At 55.7% G+C, this 18,632-nt stretch overlaps 1 protein-coding gene across 15 annotated transcripts in view; it reads right to left on the bottom strand.

Moving 5' to 3' along the window:
- SCRIB (scribble planar cell polarity protein) overlaps nt 1–18,632 on the bottom strand; it is a 94,126-nt gene that overhangs the window by 40,402 nt on the left and 35,092 nt on the right. For all 15 annotated transcript variants that reach the window (XM_033086660.1, XM_033086975.1, XM_033087046.1 and 12 more), the window contains 5 exons: nt 9,478–9,567; nt 8,160–8,237; nt 6,210–6,524; nt 5,523–5,603; nt 658–909 (listed from right to left, as the gene is read on the bottom strand). In XM_033086660.1, the coding sequence (XP_032942551.1) occupies nt 658–909; nt 5,523–5,603; nt 6,210–6,524; nt 8,160–8,237; nt 9,478–9,567 (816 nt within the window). The remainder of the gene's footprint in view (nt 1–657; nt 910–5,522; nt 5,604–6,209; nt 6,525–8,159; nt 8,238–9,477; nt 9,568–18,632) is intronic.

The following is an 18,632-nucleotide window of genomic DNA, read 5'->3' as shown; positions in this document are numbered from 1 at the left end:
GAACAGCTAATGTGGGGCTCCAAGAGAGCTGGAGAGGGATTTTGGACCTGGATGAAGGGAACACCAGGGGAACCCCTGAGAGTGGGCAGGGTTAGATGGACACTGGGGAGAAATCCTTCCTGTGAGGGTGGGGAGGCACTGGGTGCCCAGAGAAGCTGTGGCTGCTCCATCCCTGGAAGTGCCCAAGGCCAGGTTGGACAGGGCTTGGAGCAACCTGGGGCAGGGGAAGGTGTCCCTGTGAGAGTGGGATGTCCCTGTGAGAGTGGGATATCCCTGGGATAGTGGAAGGTGTCCCTGTGAGAATGGGATATCCCTGTGAGAGTGGGATATCCCTGGGGTAGTGGAAGGTGTCCAAGGGGTAGTGAAAGGTGTCTCTGCCCATAGCAGGGGTGGGTCTGGCTGGGCTTCCAGGTCCCCTCCACCCCAAGCCCAAGCCTTTCCATGATGCCATCTCCAGGCCCTGGTAGCCCAGCAGTGTCCCCATCCCAGCACTGATCCTTCAGACAGAATCCAGCACTGCAGTGTCCCCATCCCAGCACTGCAGTGTCCCCACCCCAGCACTGATCCTTCAGACAGAATCCAGCACTGCAGTGTTCCCATCCCAACACCAATCCTTCAGACAGACCCAGCAGTGTCCCAGCCCAAGGGCAGGCTCACCTCGATGGGGTACTGATCCTCCAGCCCTTTGCACAGGGGGTTCCTCGGCGGTGCAGGCATCTCCTCGGCGGGGCTCTGGCTGTCCCCGGGCCCGGGGGGCGGGGGCGAGTGCATGCGGCCCCGGGGCGAGCCCGCCTGGCCGGGCTGCTCCGCGCCCTCTCGCTCGACCAGCAGCACGATGGTGGGGGAGGCCGCGGTAAGCAGCGCTACGGCCTGATCATGCCTGGCTTCTGTCATGTCTACCCCATTGATCTAGAAGGACCCGCAAAGGCGGCGTCAGAGCGAGCCCCTGGCAGCCCTGGGAGCCCCTGGGAGCCCTGTGCTGCTGGCACACAGCCCCACTCAAAGCCTGTGCCCCACAGCTCCTCGCACCTCTCCCAGCTCCCTCCGACCTGGCACGGGGACAGGCACCTGCTCCTTCCCACGGAGCCCAATTCCCTTCCTGCTCAGCTTTCCTGCCCCTTGCCCACGTTCCCTGCACACCTCTCAGTGGTGCTCCAGGGGACCACGCAGGCCAGGTGTGGTGTTCCACCTCCCACAGCCAAATGTCTCACCGTGGGAGAGGCAAAACCAGGGATTGTCAGCAGCAATGGCACAACACAAGCACCTGGGGCACTGTCACTGAGCACCTGCTGCATTGTCACTGAGCTCCTGCTGAACTGTCACTGAGCTCCTGCTGAACTGTCACTGAGCTCCTGCTCCATTGTCATTGAGCACCTGGGGCATTGTCACTGAGCTCCTGCTCCACTGTCACTGAGCTCCTGCTGAACTGTCACTGAGCTCCTCCTGCTCCATTGTCACTGGGTACCTGCTCCATTGTCACTGAGCACCTGGGGCATTGTCACTGAGCTCCTGCTGCCCCCTTTAGCCACCCAAAGCCCCCACACAGACACTGCAGGCACCATTTGTGGGTGCCAGGACCTGTCACTGGTCACTGTGCCACTGCCTGCCCATGCTGGGCAAGGTCATGGCAGCCTGGGGGAGGTGCCAGCTCTAAGGCATTAAAAGTGACCCCAGGCACAGAGAGAGCTGAAAGGACAGAGCCTTTCCTACAGAACTAACATTTAAATCTGCCTCCCTACAAAGTCAAAGGACTGGAAAGGATGTGACTGTTCATGGATGCACAAGGGGCAGAAACCTGAGGAGAGCTGAGCTGGGAGAACACAGCCAAAACAACAAAACTCGACAGGAAAAAGAGGAAGCTGAAAATTAAAAGTTTCTAGCAATTAGGTTCTGGAAAAGCTTTCCAAAATGAAAGACGAGGACATGAAAAAGGAGCTGCCAAGATGGGCTTTGATCAGCTCATGAAATAACAATGTGACTGTAACAGTCACAGCTGCTGGGCTTTGCAGCCCAACTCCCCCTGCCTGATTCCCAGAAATGCCATTGTTACTGCCCTGCTCCTTCCCAGAGAGCCTTTTCTGGACTAAGCTGACCTGCAGGGCGTGCCAGGGCTTTGTCCAGACCCTCCCAGCACTCACCCCACCTACCCCATCCCACCCACAGCTGGGGGTCCAGATCCCCTTAGGACAGGGGGGGATCCTGCACTGTCCTGGGGACTCCACAGTGTCCCCTCTGCTGAGAGCACTGTCCCCACAGGGACACCTCTGGCATGACCCACAAGGATGCCAAGGCAGCAGCTGGCACATGAGAGGCACCTGGGCAGTGGCAGGAGAGGTAACAACTGAACCACACAGGTGCATAGCCCTTAGTGACAGACACAAGCTCAGACACTCCCTGTGGATCCTTAAAGCAGCCACCAAAAGCAATCACCCCCAGGAGTCACCCAGGTTAGAGAAGTGCAGCCAAACCTGGCAGAGAAACGGAGATTACAAGGGGTGTATCAGCACACCTCCTGCAGGAAAGGCCAGGTGGCTGCAGGAAGCTTGAAGGAAGTGTTGTGGGAATATGCAGCACTTATTATGGGACAGTCAGCAGAACAGGAAGAGGACTGGAGGTGAGGAACAAGCACGGGGAAATACAGGGGAGAACAGAGGCTGCTGGTCAGTGCTGGTCTGGGCCTGAGTCCACATCTGCTCTGCCTTCTCCCCACACTCTGCATTTACTGTGCCAGTTCACTCTGCTCACGTTCTGTTCTGTACTGGTAAAATTCAAGCTGGACTAGCCAGCAAGCAGGAATCCAAAAGGTGGGAAGGCTCAAGAGGTGTCCCAGAAGCTGGATGAAAGGCTTGGCTCTGACCAGAGAGCCTGGAACACCTGGCAGGAGGCAGGAGAGCTGCAGACAGGAGCATTTCCGGGAGTGAGGGAGGATGTGTGCACCTCCCAGCAGCAAGCTGCATCCCCACGAGCCAGAGGGCAGCACCAGGGAGAAGCTGCTGCTGTTCCTGCCCTGCCTGTGCTCAGGTGTGCCCTGTGAAGGCACTGTCCCCTCCTCTGTGAGCTGTGTCTGCACCACTCATGGTGGCAGCAGGGAAAGCAGCAGCCCTGTCCTGTCCTGTCCTGGGAGGATTCCCTGGGTGCTCTGATGGGAAACAAAGGCAGCATGCAGGACAGACCTGGCTCTTTGGTTCCATCAGCAGACCAAGGCCAGCCATGCTCACTGAGTGGGAACAAGAGGATCTGTAGATGATCCAAGCCCTGCCCTGACCCTGTGGCACTGCGATGGTGCTGCACACACAGACCTGCTGCAGCAGGACCCACTCCCATTTCTCACATCCCTGCCTTTTCCTGGCCCTGGCAGGATGAGAGGGCAGATGGGGTGGGACCAGAAGGGCACAGTGGTGCCTCCCTGGAGCAGGGACGTGGCACAGGACTCCAGGAGCCAGAGGTGTCCCAAATGTCAGAGCTCTTGGGGCATCTCGCCCAAAACTCTGCACTACCTGGCAACCCTGGTGGCCACCCACTTTGGGGCAGCTCATTTTCCATGGCCTTCACCTAGCCAGAGACCAAGGCCAGCCATGCAGTGAGAGCCATGGGGAAGGGCAGTGTCTGTCCTTTCCCTGCGTGCCAGGGAATTCTGTTATCCTGGCAATTCTCTGAGGGGTCACACTGCGTCATCAGGACTTCATGTGTCACCCACCACTATCCTAAATCTCCTCACAACCAGTTTCCTTCCCAGCCCCATCCCAGAAACATTAGCTGCCCTTAGGAACTGCTCCCAATCCTGCACTCTCCCTGCTACATTCCCACTCCACAGCTCCAGGTCTCCAGCATTCCTCCCAGAATGACTCCCAAGAGACATAACACTGGGCAGGGAGTGGCAGTCCCTGGGGCACGTTGAGGGCTGTTAACTCAGCTGGGCTCTTCAATCCCTGTGCCCAAAGCTCCCCTAAGGCAAAGGAGCAATCCCAGCTCTCCTGAGTACAAGTCCAGGAGGATTTGCAGCACAGGGGAAGAGCAGGGAGCTGTACTGTATTCATTTTCTTAGGAAAACAGAATTCTTTAGCAGAGTGAGAGCTGAGCATGACCAGGAGACCACAGCTTTGGAAATGGATCCTGCCTGTGGGACCCAAGAGCCCTGTACTCAGCGAGGTTCCTCCCCTTCCCCATGCAGGTACAGGTAACCTGCACCCCTAGAAACCACAGCACCGTGGAAGCTTTCCAATAAAAATGGAATTGCTGCTTCCAAGGAGTGTGGTAAGCAGCTCTGGGAGTCCTGGTGAGTGCTCTCCTGAAAGGTGACGTGTTCCTGCACTCATCACTGGTGAGCACAGGATCTGAGCTTCAGCACCAAACCTGGATGGTCACACACACCTCAGCACAGGTAACCAGGGGGACCCCACTCAGGAATAACGACAGCCATGTCAAAATCTGGCAGAGGTCCCAGCTCTGTAAGCCCTGAGCTCACACATCCCAAAAGGAATCCACTGCAAGCTATTACTAGGGAATTAGATCTGCTTTTCCTATGAAGCTGCCCATGGATATAAATAGAGCTGCTGAAGCAGGGTAGAGACAGGTTTGACTTTGAATCTGTTCTAAGATTTTGTGTCTCCTTGTTTCACACCCCAAATGATGGGCCCCAGAACTGCCTCTGTCCCATGCAGCATCAAAACATGAGCAAATCCAAAATAATTCAGTCTGTCTGGCATCAATCAGGGTCAGGGCTTGATTCTGGGGAGTGGGGAGCACTAGAAGGGAGGGAGAGATGCTATCCCAGTTCAAGCTTCCTGCCAGGACTACAGTGTCAGACCTGGGCCCAAGCTCCACTGACATGTTATCCTGAGCAAATAAAGACAGCCCCAGCCCAGGGATAGAGCAGACAGAAGCCAGCACTGACGAGGCTGTATCAGTGTTTACTCACGCCAGCGCTGTGGTAACACGTGCTCTTACCACAGCAGCTGGGCCAGAAACCCACCACCAGCAGCAGGGTCTGCAGGATTCCCTCAGAGCAGCATGCAAGGGCTCGGGAGAGGCTCCCAAGGAGGGCAGCGAGGACCAGGAGGCAGAGACACGAGGTGAGAGCAGTGAGATCCGCACGGACAGGACGGGAGAGCTCCGGGTGAAGCGCTGAGGTACCCCTGCACTGCTCCACAGCACCCCTGGGCAGCTCCTCCTGCTCCAGCAGGTGACCCTGCAGCCCCACTGTGCCCCAGGGGGCTCCCCCCCTCCCCTGGCCGAGCCCCAGCTGCCCCCCAGGCTCCAGAGGGACACCAGGCTGGGGCAGTGCTGCCCTGTCCCCTCCCTCCATGCCATTCCTGGGACAGCACTTCCATAAAGCACCTGGGGAAGGTGAGGTGTAACTGCACCCACCATCAGACAGGGCAGAACCACCCAAGTGAAATGCTCTCCCAGCAGCTCAGGAGCTGACAAAAGGAGCCCCAAAACCCAGCTCCAGTAACAGAGCAGCAGCCCCTGCACGAGGCAGGGCGTGGAGCCGCCAGCCCCTGCCCTGCACACACACTCACCGAGATGACTCGGTCTCCGACGTGCAGGATCCCATCCCGGTGGGCTGCACCACCCTCTGCAATCCGGGAGATGAAGATCCCCTGGGGCACAGTCAGGAAGGTCAGAGCAGCCCGGGCTTTCCCCCACCTGAGCCTGGCTCTCCAAACCCGTTCCCAGGCACCAGGCAGGTCCCAGTCCTCTCCCCTGCCCTTCCCGTGTGCTCCCCACTCCACACAAACCCTCTGCTCCCAGAGCCCCCGGCAGCAAAGCCCTCCTGTGGCCCCGAGCCTGGAATCTGTGCCAAGAGGGCAGCAGGGGGATTGGATGTCACTGGCAGGGACTGGGAGCCCCAGCCCCACCTCTGTCTATAAAAAAGAGGGACAGGGACTTGGGACAAGGGCCTGGAGTGACAGCATGAGGGAGAATGGCAGGGTCAGATGGGATACTGGGAGGGAATTGTTCCCTCAGAGGGTGTTTTGGCCCTGGCACAGGGTGCCCAGATAAGCTGTGGCCATCCCTGAAAGTGTTCCAGGCCATGCCAGGCAGGGCTTGGAGCAACCTGGGACAGCGGAACCTGGCCATGACAAGGGTCCCTCCAAACCCAAACCACGCTGGAATTCCATGATTCCCCACTTCAGAACAGCCGGCTCTCAGAGAGCGCCAGGGCCACAAACCCAGGATGGGGAAGGTCTGGGACCAGGACTGACCGTGTCCCCAGCCCGGTACGGAGTGGAGCCCTTGCCCCCCGCGATGCTGAAGCCCAGGCCCTTCTCGTTGCGCATGAGGCAGGTGGAGAAGCGCTCGGTGGCCGGCGCGGGCTCGGGGCTCTCGGGGAAGCGCAGCCCCCCGCGCCGCTCCCGCGGGCTGTAATCGTCCTCGGGCCGCAGCGGGGTCACGGTGATGGCGTTCTCGGGCTCCACCATCCGCTCCCGCAGCACCGTCATGGACACCGAGCTGCCCGAGCCCCGCAGCGCCTCCACGGCCACGTGGTGCTCGGCACAGTGCAGGGACACGCCGTTCACCTGGGGACAGAGAGGGACAGGCCCCAAAATCACACAGAGCCTCAAAATCACACAGAGCCCCAAAAATCACACAGAGCCATCCCTCACACACAGCCTGAACCCCACACATGGTGCTTGGTACAGTGCAGGGACACGCCGTTCACCTGGGGACAGGACAGGCCTCAAAATCACACAGGGCATAAACTGATACAGAGCCCCAAAATCACACAGAGCCCCAAACTCACACACACCCCAAACCTCACACACATGGCCCCAAACCTCACACACATGGCCCCAAACCTCACACACATGGCCCCAAACCTCACACACACGGCCCCAAACCTCACACACGGCCCCAAACTCACACATGGCCCCAAACTCACACATGGCCCCAAACTCACACACGTCCCAAGCCTCACACACAGCCCCAAACCTCAGCCACGGCCCCAAACTCACACACGGCCCCAAACCTCAGCCACGGCCCCAAACTCACACACGTCCCAAACCTCACACATTGTCCGAAACCTCACACACGGCCCCAAACCTCACACACAGAGCCCCAAACCTCACACACGTCCCAAACCTCACACACGTCCCAAACCTCACACACGGCCCCAAACCTCACACACACCCCAAACCTCACACACAGAGCCCCAAACCCCACACACAGAGCCCCAAACCTCACGCACCCCAAACCTCACACACGGCCCCAAACTCACACACGGCCCCAAACCTCACACATGGCCCCAAACCCCACACACGGCCCCAAACCTCACACACAGAGCCCCAAACCTCACGCACCCCAAACCTCACACACACGGCCCCAAACCTCACACACGGCCCCAAACTCACACATGGCCCCAAACTCACACACTGCCCCACACTCACACACCCCAAACCTCACACACAGAGCTCCAAACCCCACACACAGAGCCCCAAACCTCACACACACCCCAAACTCACACACGGCCCCAAACTCACACACGACCCCAAACCCCACACACAGAGTCCCAAACCTCACACACAGAGCCCCAAACCTCACACACACACCCCAAACCTCACACACAGAGCCCCAAACCTCACACACAGAGCCCCAAACCTCACACACAGAGCCCCAAACCTCAAACACAGAGCCCCAAACCTCACACACAGAGCCCCAAACCTCACACACAGAGCCCCAAACCTCACACACAGAGCCCCAAACCCCACACACGTCTCACACCTGGAGTGTGACATCCAAGGGACAGCCAGGTGAGCAGGCCCAGGGTCTGGCATCCCTGGCCTGGACGGGCTTGGAGCCACCCGGGCTAGTGGAGGTGACATTTAAGGTCCCTTGCACCCTGCCAATTCCCCTGGCTGGCTCCCTGGGTGAGAAGTTATTTTACAGGGTTCACTTCTGCCCGTCCGGGTATGCTGGGGATGGATTTCCTCCCAGCTGGGTCACACAGCACCTCAGAGCTGGGCCAGAGCAAATGCAGGAGCTCAGAAAGCAGTAAAGGTTCATGGTAACATAAACTAAACAACAATCTCTGAGCCAAAGGGACTTTGTTTAGCTCTTGCAGATCTCCTAATGGTTAGTTTGGTCTAAAATGTGTGATGGAAATCCACTCCAGCTTATCAGAAGCATTTGTTTTGTCCCAGGGGTCGAGTCCTTACCTCCAGGAGCTTGTCACCAACACGGACCCCTGCGCGAGCTGCGGGACCCTCCTCAGACACACGGGAAATGAAGATGCCCTGCAAACAGAACATCTCTTATATGGGAGCCCACTCCCCACCCTCGGAGTGCAGAGACCCCTCAGCCCCCTGAGCTCCAGATCCTGGCCAGTCCTGAGCCCAGAGTGAGGGGAACACGGCAACCACATCACCCTCCTCAGGAGTTGGGAAAAGGGAACAGAAACCCCATGGCAGGGCTGCCCCAAGGTGACAAAGGGACAGAAACCCCATGGTAGGGCTGCCCAAAAGTGACAGAGGGACAGAAACCCCACAGCAGGGCTGCCCCAAGGTGACAGAGGGACAGGAACCCCATGGCAGGGCTGCCCCAAGGTGACAGAGGGACAGGAACCCCATGGTAGTGCTGCCCCAGGTGACAGAGGGACAGAAACCCCATGGCAGGGCTGCCCCAAAGTGACAAAGGGACAGAAATCTCACTGCAGGGCTGCCCCAAGGTGACAGGGGGACAGAAACCCCACGGCAGGGCTGCCCCAAGGTGACAGAGGGACAGAAACCCCACGGCAGGGCTGCCCCAAGGTGACAGAGGGACAGAAACCCCATGGCAGGGCTGCCCCAAGGTGACAGAGGGACAGAAACCCCACTGCAGGGCTGTCCCAAAGTGACAGAGGGACAGAAACCCCACTGCAGAGGTGCCCCAAAATGAAAGAGGGACAGAAACCCCACTGCAGGGCTGCCCCAGGTGACAGAAACCCCACGGCAGGGCTGCCCCAAGGTGACAGAGGGACAGAAACCCCACTGCAGAGCTGCCCCAAGGTGACGGAAACCCCACTGCAGGGCTGCCCCAGGTGACAGAAACCCCATGGCAGGGCTGCCCCAAGGTGACAGAAACCCCATGGCAGGGCTGCCCCAGGTGACAGAAACCCCATGGCAGGGCTGCCCCAAGGTGACAGAAACCCCATGGCAGGGCTGCCCCAGGTGACAGAAACCCCACTGCAGGGCTGCCCCAGGTGAGACACAGGACCAGGAGTGACACTTAACCCTCTCCCAACGGAGCTGGCACGCCACAGCCGATGCCACCACGCCCTGTGGCAGGACACAGCTGGGCAGGAAGGATCCCCCTGTCCCCACGGCTGCCCCAGCCACACCACCCTGCTCCAGGGCCAGGGCTCTGCTCCACTCGCCAGCCCCGGCTTTGGGGGATCCAGGGCTGCTCCCACCCGGCCCCACGCGGGGACAGCCGAGCTGCAGTCCCCAGAGCAGGGGACGGCAGGGGACACGGCTCCCACAGCTCTCACCCTCTTACCTCGTCATCCCCCTTATAGGGCGTGGAGCCCTTGCCCCCCGCGATGCTGATGCCCAGCCCCCCCGTCTGCCGCACGATGGTCAGGGTGAGCTGCAAGCAAAGGGACAGTGGTCATGGGCCAGGGCACCCACAGGCACGGCTCTTGTCATCAAACACAGCTCCGAGGCACCTGGCACCTGTGGTGGCACCTGTGGTGTTCATGGCACCTGTGGGTGACCCCTGGCACTCACACCCCAGAGGCACCACCACCACAACACGTGGAACACACAAATCCCCTCCCAGAGCTGGGTGCTGACCCCACAGTCAGCTCTCTCCCGATGGACACAGCAGGAGGGGATTCCAGCACGAAGCAAACTGGGCAGCCAGGGGCTGGCACTGGTCAGAACTGGGACTGGGACTGGCACAGAACAGGGACAGCGCTCACAGCCCAGCCTGGCTCTGGCATGGGGCTCCCTCTGGGTGTCCTTCCATCAGCCACTGGCCATTCCAGGTCACCCCAGCACCTTGTCCAGAATACTCTGCATGGACGCTTGGCTTTGTTGCATTGATGGAAATCAACACACAACTCCAAAACGCCCATCTGCTCTGCCCAGCTCCTCTGCCTCCCTCTGAGCAATCACAAATCTCCTTCCTGCCTCCCCCCTCCACATCCCCAGCTATGCCAGCAGCTGTTTCTTCCAAGGACACCAGCATGAACCATTCACAATGCACAACACGAGAAGGAAGACAGGGAGCATGGATCCAGGGAAAGGGACAGGACAGACAGGGCTCTCTCAGGGCCAAGGACCAAGGCTGCTGAGGTAAGGACAGAAACGAGCACAGACTCCTCTAGAGAACCAGATTTGCTGTCCTCCATTGGGCATTTCCTCTTTGGAAACCAAGCCCAGGATGGAGAGAGGCTGCTGCAGAGATGTCAAGTGTCAGTGCCAGCTCCACATGGCCAGCAAAGGAAGCAGGAGTTCACCTTCCTTCCCACTTCCAACTCTGTTTCACTCTTGCAATGACACAACCATTGCGGAGCTCCATATTCTGCTAAGTTTAAAGCGAAAACCAAACAAAAAAAACTCTGCAGGAAATGTGGAACAAAGTGAGGTGCTCTGCCAGCTCCTCTGCCACCCAGCTAACAGCAAAGGAGAACACTCTGGGATCTTCCAGGGAAATCCCTGAGTCTACACCTACATCAGTTCACTGTCTCTGGTCCAAGAGCCAGAGAAATCCCAAGTTCTGGAATACCCCAGCAAGACAGAAATGGGGCTGTGATGAGACAGCACCATGTCCAAGGTAGCCCAACTCAAACCAGCTCCTGACCTGAGAAATGCTTCCTGCATGACCATGTCTGTTAGGAACCAATTACAAACCCCAGGTTTTTCCACCCAGACCCACGGGACTCCAGAGATGCTCTGAAGAGTCACATCTGAATTGTTCAAGGAGCATTCAGACAACGCTCTCAGGCACATGGGAGGAGTTCTGGGGTTGTTCTGTGCAGGGCCAGGAGCTGGACTTGATGATCCTGGTGATCAGGAAATTGTGTAATTCTACATGCAACACAAAAGGATGATGGAAAACCAGGTCTTGGTGCGGCAGCAGGACCCTGGTATTTCCAGGAAGACACCTGATGGCTCTGCTTAGTGCCCAAATCCACTGGCCAGGACCATGATTTTGGACAATGACAGGACTGTCTGGTGTCACTGCTGCATGGGAAGCTGATGCTGTAAACTAACAGACAGACATGCCACAAACCCCTGGATTTCACACATTCAGCAAACCAGTGCACAAACATGGGGAAACCTGCCAGAAAAGGCAACTGGCCTGAGGGGGAAGAACCTTCTGCCCATCAGTGTACAAAACACCAAGGAGAAAACAGGCCAGATTAAAAATACTGACACAACTGCAGCAAAGGGGCTTGAATTAAATGGCCAGCTCAGCTCCCTCCTCACCCTGCTCCTGACATGGACTTCACTGGTGTTTCACTCTTTGTGTTCCCCCCCAAAGCTCTGACCTGTGCTGCTTCTTCCTCTGCAGAAAGGACAAACCTTCCTGGAGAGTGCACCACGCTGCCAGTTCCTCAGCAGGAATCCAGCCCTGCACAGACAGTGCTGGGGAAAAGTGGGAAAATGAAAAAGCTGCAGTGCCAGGGGGAAAAATGGGAAAATGGAAAAGTTGCCACACCAGCTCTGAGCTGATCCTTTCCCTGGGCTCCCACCAGGAACCCTTTCCATCCCTTCCCCTCAGTCCTGCCTGTGGCTCTGTGCCTCCTGGGGAACAACAAACACGAACCAGGGCCACCCCAACCCAGTTTTCATCTGGTTTTTGGTGCAACTGCTGTTTAACACAGAATCATGGAATGGCAAAAAAGACTTTGAGGGGCACCAGCAAGTCCAGGAACAGAGCTGGGGAAAGGTGTGGAGCACCAGGAGCAGCTGGGGCAACCTGGGGGGGTTCAGCTGGAGAAAAGGAGGCTCAGGAGGGACCTTCTCAGTCTCTACAGCCCCCTGACAGGAAGGAGGAACAAGGTGGGGGTCAGGCTTTGCTCCCAGGGAACAAGGGAAGGACAAACAGCCTCAAGCTGTGCCAGGAGTGGTTCAGGTGGGATACTGGGAAAATTCCTTCCTGTAAATGGCTGTCCAGCCCTGGTATGGAATTCTGATATCTGGCAGTGTTCAAAAAACATGTGGGTATGGTAGCTGAGGACATGGTTTAGTGATGAACATGGTGCTGGGTGGAGGATTGGACTTGCTGCTCTTCAAGGTATTTTCCAACTTCACTCATTCCCTGACACTCAGTGTCCAATCTCACATCTGAGACTGTCACACTGACACAGGAAATGAACACTGCAATAAATAATTTGGATTGCTGTTGGAGAGATGTGTGATGAGGGTGCCACATGAAGGTGAGGGGTCCCACTTCAACAGCAGCTGAAGAATCCATTAAATATCATCAACAACCTTCTCAAAAATCAAAAGGACCAGACAACTTGTCTGTTCAAGAGTCCCAACATTTTCCTGAGATGCTTACAGAGCATTTCCAAAATCCTGGGCTTTTTTTACCCTTAGACTGTGCTGATGGACTGAGGCTGCACAGAACGATGCCTGTGACCCCCAGCTCCTCATCCAGGCACCATTCCAGAGGGCGATGAACACACCTGGCTCTTACCAGGCACACAAAAGGTTGAATTCTGTGAAAACCAGGTCTCTCAACACTCAAACTGTTTCATTCTGAGAAGACTCCAGACCTGGCTGATGAAGATTCCCTAAGCAGACTTGTGCAGAACATGGAACCTCCCAAGACACCCAGTGCTGGTACAGGTGTGCTGGACAGGTACCAGGTAAGAGCCACTGGGAGAGAAACAAGAATTTGGGCTCTGTCAAATGCATCAGGCATGGCCTTCCTCTAAAGTAGACAGAACTGAAATAATTCTTTATGAGGGAAGGCTGGGACAGAACCCTTTTTATCTTTTCATGCCAGTAATAAATTTATAGGAGATGATTGTTCCATGTTTGTAATCACAAAAGAATTAGGGATATTCAAGGGAACTCGATAAGATACCAAATGAAGTATCAGTGGCAGGCTTAAACAATGGTTTTTGATATAAAGCTCAAGTAAATTACAGAATTTACTGCCACTAGATTCTGTGGGACTGAAATGTATGACAGGAATGGGAGAGATCAGACAAAACCGCGAATGGCAGCTCCATGGTGCCTCACACGTGGGCAGGAACAGCCCAGAAATGTGGATGCAGAGCGTGCCAGGAGCTGAGCACCCAGCAGAGCCAGGATCCCCTGTCCTGCTGAGCTCTGGGCCCCCCAGCTGCTGTCACCTTGCTCTCACACACCTTCACCAGTGTAACACCACACAACTTGTCCCTTCATACCTGCCACAGCACAGCCTCACAGTTCAGCTTGGACATCAGGAAGAATTTCTTCCCAGAAAGGGGCACCAGGCATTGGCAGAGCCACCAGCCCTGGAGGTGTTCAAGGAATCCCTGGATGTCTTTTCTAACCTCAATAACTCTGGGGTTCTGTTCCCCTTGTGTGCACCCAGCTGGGACATGGAAGAGCAGGAGCTGGAGGCACTGACTGAGTAGGAAAGATGAGAAGAGCTAAATCTGTCTGCCTTTGGTCAGTGACAGCTCACAGGGACAAGGAGACAGGCTGAGAATACCAGAGAGCAAAAGGGAGAGGGGACATTGCTGTGTGACTGCTGGGAGCTAAATTAACCTCAGAGCCTGGAAAAGGAACTGAAGGAAAACAGCCCTGGCAGCAGAGCAGCCCCTGGACGTGGGCTGGAGGTTTCCTGGCTCTCATTTATTCCCTCCACTGCTCCAAGGGGTTTAGCTCTCAAAGGAAAGGGCACCTGGAGGGCACAGAGCCCCAAAATACCTCCACAAAACCAAGGCAAGGCAGAGAACCACAAACGAGAGCTTTGACAGCAGCACTGGGACAGGGACAGGGACTGTCACAGCCCCGGTGGGGACAGACAAGACAGGGACTGTAACAGCCCCACTGGTGACAGGAACACTGGGACAGGGACAGGGATTGTCACAGCCCCACTGGGACAGACAGGACAGGGACTGTCACAGCCCCACTGGGGACAGATGGGACAGGGACAGGGACTGTCACAGCCCCACTGAGACAGATGGGACAGGGACTGTCACAGCCCCACTGGGGACAGATGGGACAGGGACAGGGATTGTCACAGCCCCACTGGGACAGACAGGACAGGGATTGTCACAGCCCCACTGGGGACAGACGGGACAGGGACTGTCACAGCCCCACTGGGGACAGACAGGACAGGGACAGGGACTGTCACAGCCCCACTGGGACAGACAGGGACAGGGACTGTCACAGCCCCACTGGGGACAGACAGGACAGGGACTGTCACAGCCCCACTGGGACAGATGGGACAGGGACTGTCACAGCCCCACTGGGACAGACGGGACAGGGACTGTCACAGCCCCACTGGGACAGACAGGACAGGGATCTGCCATGCCCAGGGTGCTGTTCTGCTCCCCCAGGAGACTCAGGGACAGTGAGCACACTGTCCCAAAGGGAGGGAAGCAAGGATGCCTGTTTAGAACATGAATTATGGTCACACAAATGAAACCCGAGGCTCTGCAGAGCCATGGAGTGCTCAGGGATCCTGTGGGGCTCCTGCCAGAGCTGTGCCATGGCCACACAGACTCACACCCACAGCAGGAGCACTGCTGTGTGTCTAAATTAAGGAATGACTTCATCCTGGATTGCAGTGCAAACAATCCTTCCCTGGGACAAGCTGCACAGGGAGGTGCTGAGTCACAGCCCTGGGTGTGAGGGGGTGCTGATAACTCCACCCAGGCTCCTTCCCCAAAACCTTTCAAGGTTCCTTCAGCTGGGCTGGTTTATGATTCCAGTTACTGAATTCAAGAACTCCACACACTGGGATTTAGGAACCTGCTACTTCCTTCTCACCACAGCTTTGGGGCACAGAAATAGAAAAAGAAGAGAATCCAGCCTGGCCAAACTATGGAATGCAGGAGAGGAGTTTTCTGGAAATTAAAACACTCAAATGCTCAAAGAGAAGCAAAACAACATTGTCCAAAGTCAACAATCCTCAAACCATTTCAGAGCCAGGAACAGGACAAAAACCTACACCTGGATTCAGCTGGAACAGCTGACACTGGAGCACATTCTATTCCATCTCTTCAGCACCACAGAACTTTTATTTCTCTTTTTATTGACCCTTCTTTTGTGGTGAAATCCTTGGAGCAGTCATTTTCTTGCACTGTATTTTCCACTATACAATTCCACTGGAGACTCTGCTCAGCCCAGCAAGTTCAGACTTTCCTAAAGGTCTGTTTTGCCCATCATTCAATGTACAATTACAAGACTGTAAAGACTGGGGGGTTCACAACTCTCCTAAAATCCACTTCAGTGCTGTGCTGCTAAGGGCAGCCCTTGCAGGAGGACAGCATTTATCCAAGGAACAGTGGAATACACAGAAAACTTTCACTAAACCTGGCATCAGCTGCTTTAGAACGCTGGCAGAGACACCTCCAAGTGCACCTTGTGTGGAGGCCAAACCTCCCCAAGTCCTGAAGGACACAGAAGAAAAGCAAAAGGTGCAATAAAGGTATGAACAAGGGTGGCTAAAGAGAATTCCCATCCAGGAACAGGAACTGCCATACTGGAAATGGAAAAACAAATGGAATTTAGTGATAAACTCTCTCATGTTCTCTACAGTCACCAAACCTGAGCTCAGGTGGATCAGGTGGAAGAAGCAGGGAATAAATGGAAATCCCTCTTGCCAGGGAACACCAGAGGAACTGGGGCTCTCTAGTCCAGCCAAAGGAAGGCTGGGAGAAGCCAGGAGTGGTGTCCATAGAATCACACCAAAGACAGGCAGGGAGTCAGCCAGCAGGGAGGATACTGAACAGGATAAAATGCAATGAAAACAATGAACTAAAATGACACAGACTAAAAGTAAGGTTTGTAATCACTCCAGAAGCAGAAACATGGAGAAATTTTCAGGGTTCTCCCTGGAGGATGTGTGCGCACACACTGTGTAAGAGGATGAAACAATCTGCATTTAATAATCTGTATTTAACAAAAACTTTGACTGACTCATTAACCAGAGCAGTGCTGGGCTGCCAGTCATGGGAGGAGATTTGATTTGAGCACTTCTCCCAACTCATCTGTTGTTATCCCCCAACTCACCTGTTATCCCCCAACTCACCTGCTATCTCCCTTGCAATCTCAGCTTTGTTCCTGAGTCGAGCCATCCCTTTCTCAGTTAGATTCTATCTTCCAGAAATGCCATCCTGCCCCAGTCTGGCCCCATCCCAAGCTGGGATTGTTCCCAGTGCAGTGTCCTGGAGCTTTCTGGGAGCTCCTGCTCTGCTCCATGGACAGGACATGCTGCAGCAAACAGGGACCAGTTCTAAGGCAGGCAAATGCTTCAGCCCTGGGATTTCTACAGGGATTGTTGTCATGCCTGACTCCTGTAAAAACCCTGGGACCAAGCAGCCAAGCCCACATCTGCCACACACAGGGCACCAGAAATGAGAACTGGATTTGTTGTGAGCACTGTGTTTAAACTCTTCTCTCCATCAGTCACTTTCTGCTGCTCCCTGCTCTGTCCCCTTGTGAAAGCCAACAGGATGATTGAGTGACAGAGCAGAGCCAAAATGATCCTGCCCCACCCCTGGAGCAGGGAAGGAAACTGCCCACGGGGCTGCATTTGTGTGAGGAATCATCCCCACTCTGCTCCTGGGTCCTCAGAGAACTCTGGGTCAGACAAAACTTCCAGTTGGGACAAGGACCAGTGATGGTGAGCAAGCAGCAACCCCATCTATCCTAACCCCCATCCATCAGAACCCCCATCCATCCTCACCCCCCATCCATCCTCAATCTCTGACACTTTGGGGGTGACTTGTGTCCAAACTGTGCCCTAACACAGGTCCAGAGGTGAAGCTGTACATGCAGGAGGAGATCACAAGATCCCCTCAATGTCACAAACAGCCCCTCAACCTCACAAAGCCCCTCCAAACCAGAAGTCATGGCAGGGAAAGGTGGCAGAACAGCCCCAGGTGCCCAGAGCAGCTGTGTTTGCCCCACCCCTGGAAGTTTTCCAGGCCAGGTTGGAAAGGGCTTGGAGCCCCTGGGAGAGTGGAAGGTTCCCCTGCCAATGGCAGGGGTGGCACTGGGTGGCATTTGAAAGGTCCCTTTAACCCAAGCCATTCCATGGTTCTATAAAAACACTGAGGACCCTCCAAACCAGTAGGAAAAGGTCATAAAAAACATTTTGATGTCAACAAATTAAAAGCCAGGCGAACTAAAACAGAAAATATGGAACGTTTTTCTTCGCTCAATAGAACTTTGATCATCTTAAAAATGAAACAAGAGAAACGGGAGTGCTGTATTTTTTTTTAACACCAAAAAGACTCCACTCATGTTCCAGTCAAGCCAGGTGAGCAAACACAGGTTACATGACCCCTCCTGCCCTACACAACAGGCTCACCAAACTTTGCCAGGTTTCAAATCTATGGGCCACATTGTGGGAAAACCAAATGTGCTACATAAGAATTCCAAGTCTGACAACGGCCTGATGAGCACACACCCTGTAAATGCAAAACCAGAGCAAGGGGAAGAGCAAAGAGCAGCCCCACACAGAGGGCCAGGATGGCTCCAGCACATCCCAGTGCTCCTCACTGCTGTGCTGGACTTTCCCAAACTGATCCCTTGAGCTCAGGATGGCTCCAGCACATCCCAGTGCTCCCACTGCCTGTGGAGCCTTTCCCAAACTGATCCCTTGAGGTCAGGACGTCTCCAGCACATCCCAGTGCTCCCACTGCCTGTGGAACCTTTCCAAACTGATCCCTTGAGCTCAGGATGGCTCCAGCACATCCCAGTGCTCCCACAGCCTGTGGAGCCTTTCCCAAACTGATCCCTTGAGCTCAGGATGGCTCCCAGTACATCCCAGTGCTCCCACAGCCTGTGGAGTCTTTCCAAACTGATCCCTCGAGCTCAAGATGCTCCAGGAGGCACTGGATGGCTCTCAGTGCTCCCACTGCCTGTGGAGTCTTTCCCAAACTGATCCCTCGAGCTCAGGATGGCTCCCAGCACATCCCAGTGCTCCCACAGCCTGTGGAGCCTTTCCCAAACTGATCCCTTGAGCTCAGGATGGCTCCCAGTACATCCCAGTGCTCCCACAGCCTGTGGAGTCTTTCCAAACTGATCCCTCGAGCTCAAGATGCTCCAGGAGGCACTGGATGGCTCTCAGTGCTCCCACTGCCTGTGGAGTCTTTCCCAAACTGATCCCTCGAGCTCAGGATGGCTCCCAGTACATCCCAGTGCTCCCACTGCCTGTGGAGCCTTTCCCAAACTGATCCCTTGAGCTCAGGATGGCTCCAGCACATCCCAGTGCTCCCACTGCCTGTGGAGCCTTTCCCAAACTGATCCCTTGAGCTCAAGGTGCTCCCAGCACATCCCAGTGCTCCCACAGCCTGTGGAGCCTTTCCCAAACCGATCCCTTGAGCTCAGGATGGCTCCCAGCACATCCCAGTGCTCTCCACTGCCTGTGGAGCCTTTCCCAAACTGATCCCTTGAGCTCAGGGTGCTCCAGGACCAGGCTGTTCTGCCACACCTGCTGCTGGTGCCAGGCTTGAGGCTGGCATCCCA

The sequence above is a fragment of the Catharus ustulatus genome, chromosome 1 (genome assembly GCF_009819885.2).
Source record: "Catharus ustulatus isolate bCatUst1 chromosome 1, bCatUst1.pri.v2, whole genome shotgun sequence".
NCBI classification, from domain to species: domain Eukaryota; kingdom Metazoa; phylum Chordata; class Aves; order Passeriformes; family Turdidae; genus Catharus; species Catharus ustulatus.
This window is presented reverse-complemented; position numbering and strand designations above follow the sequence as displayed.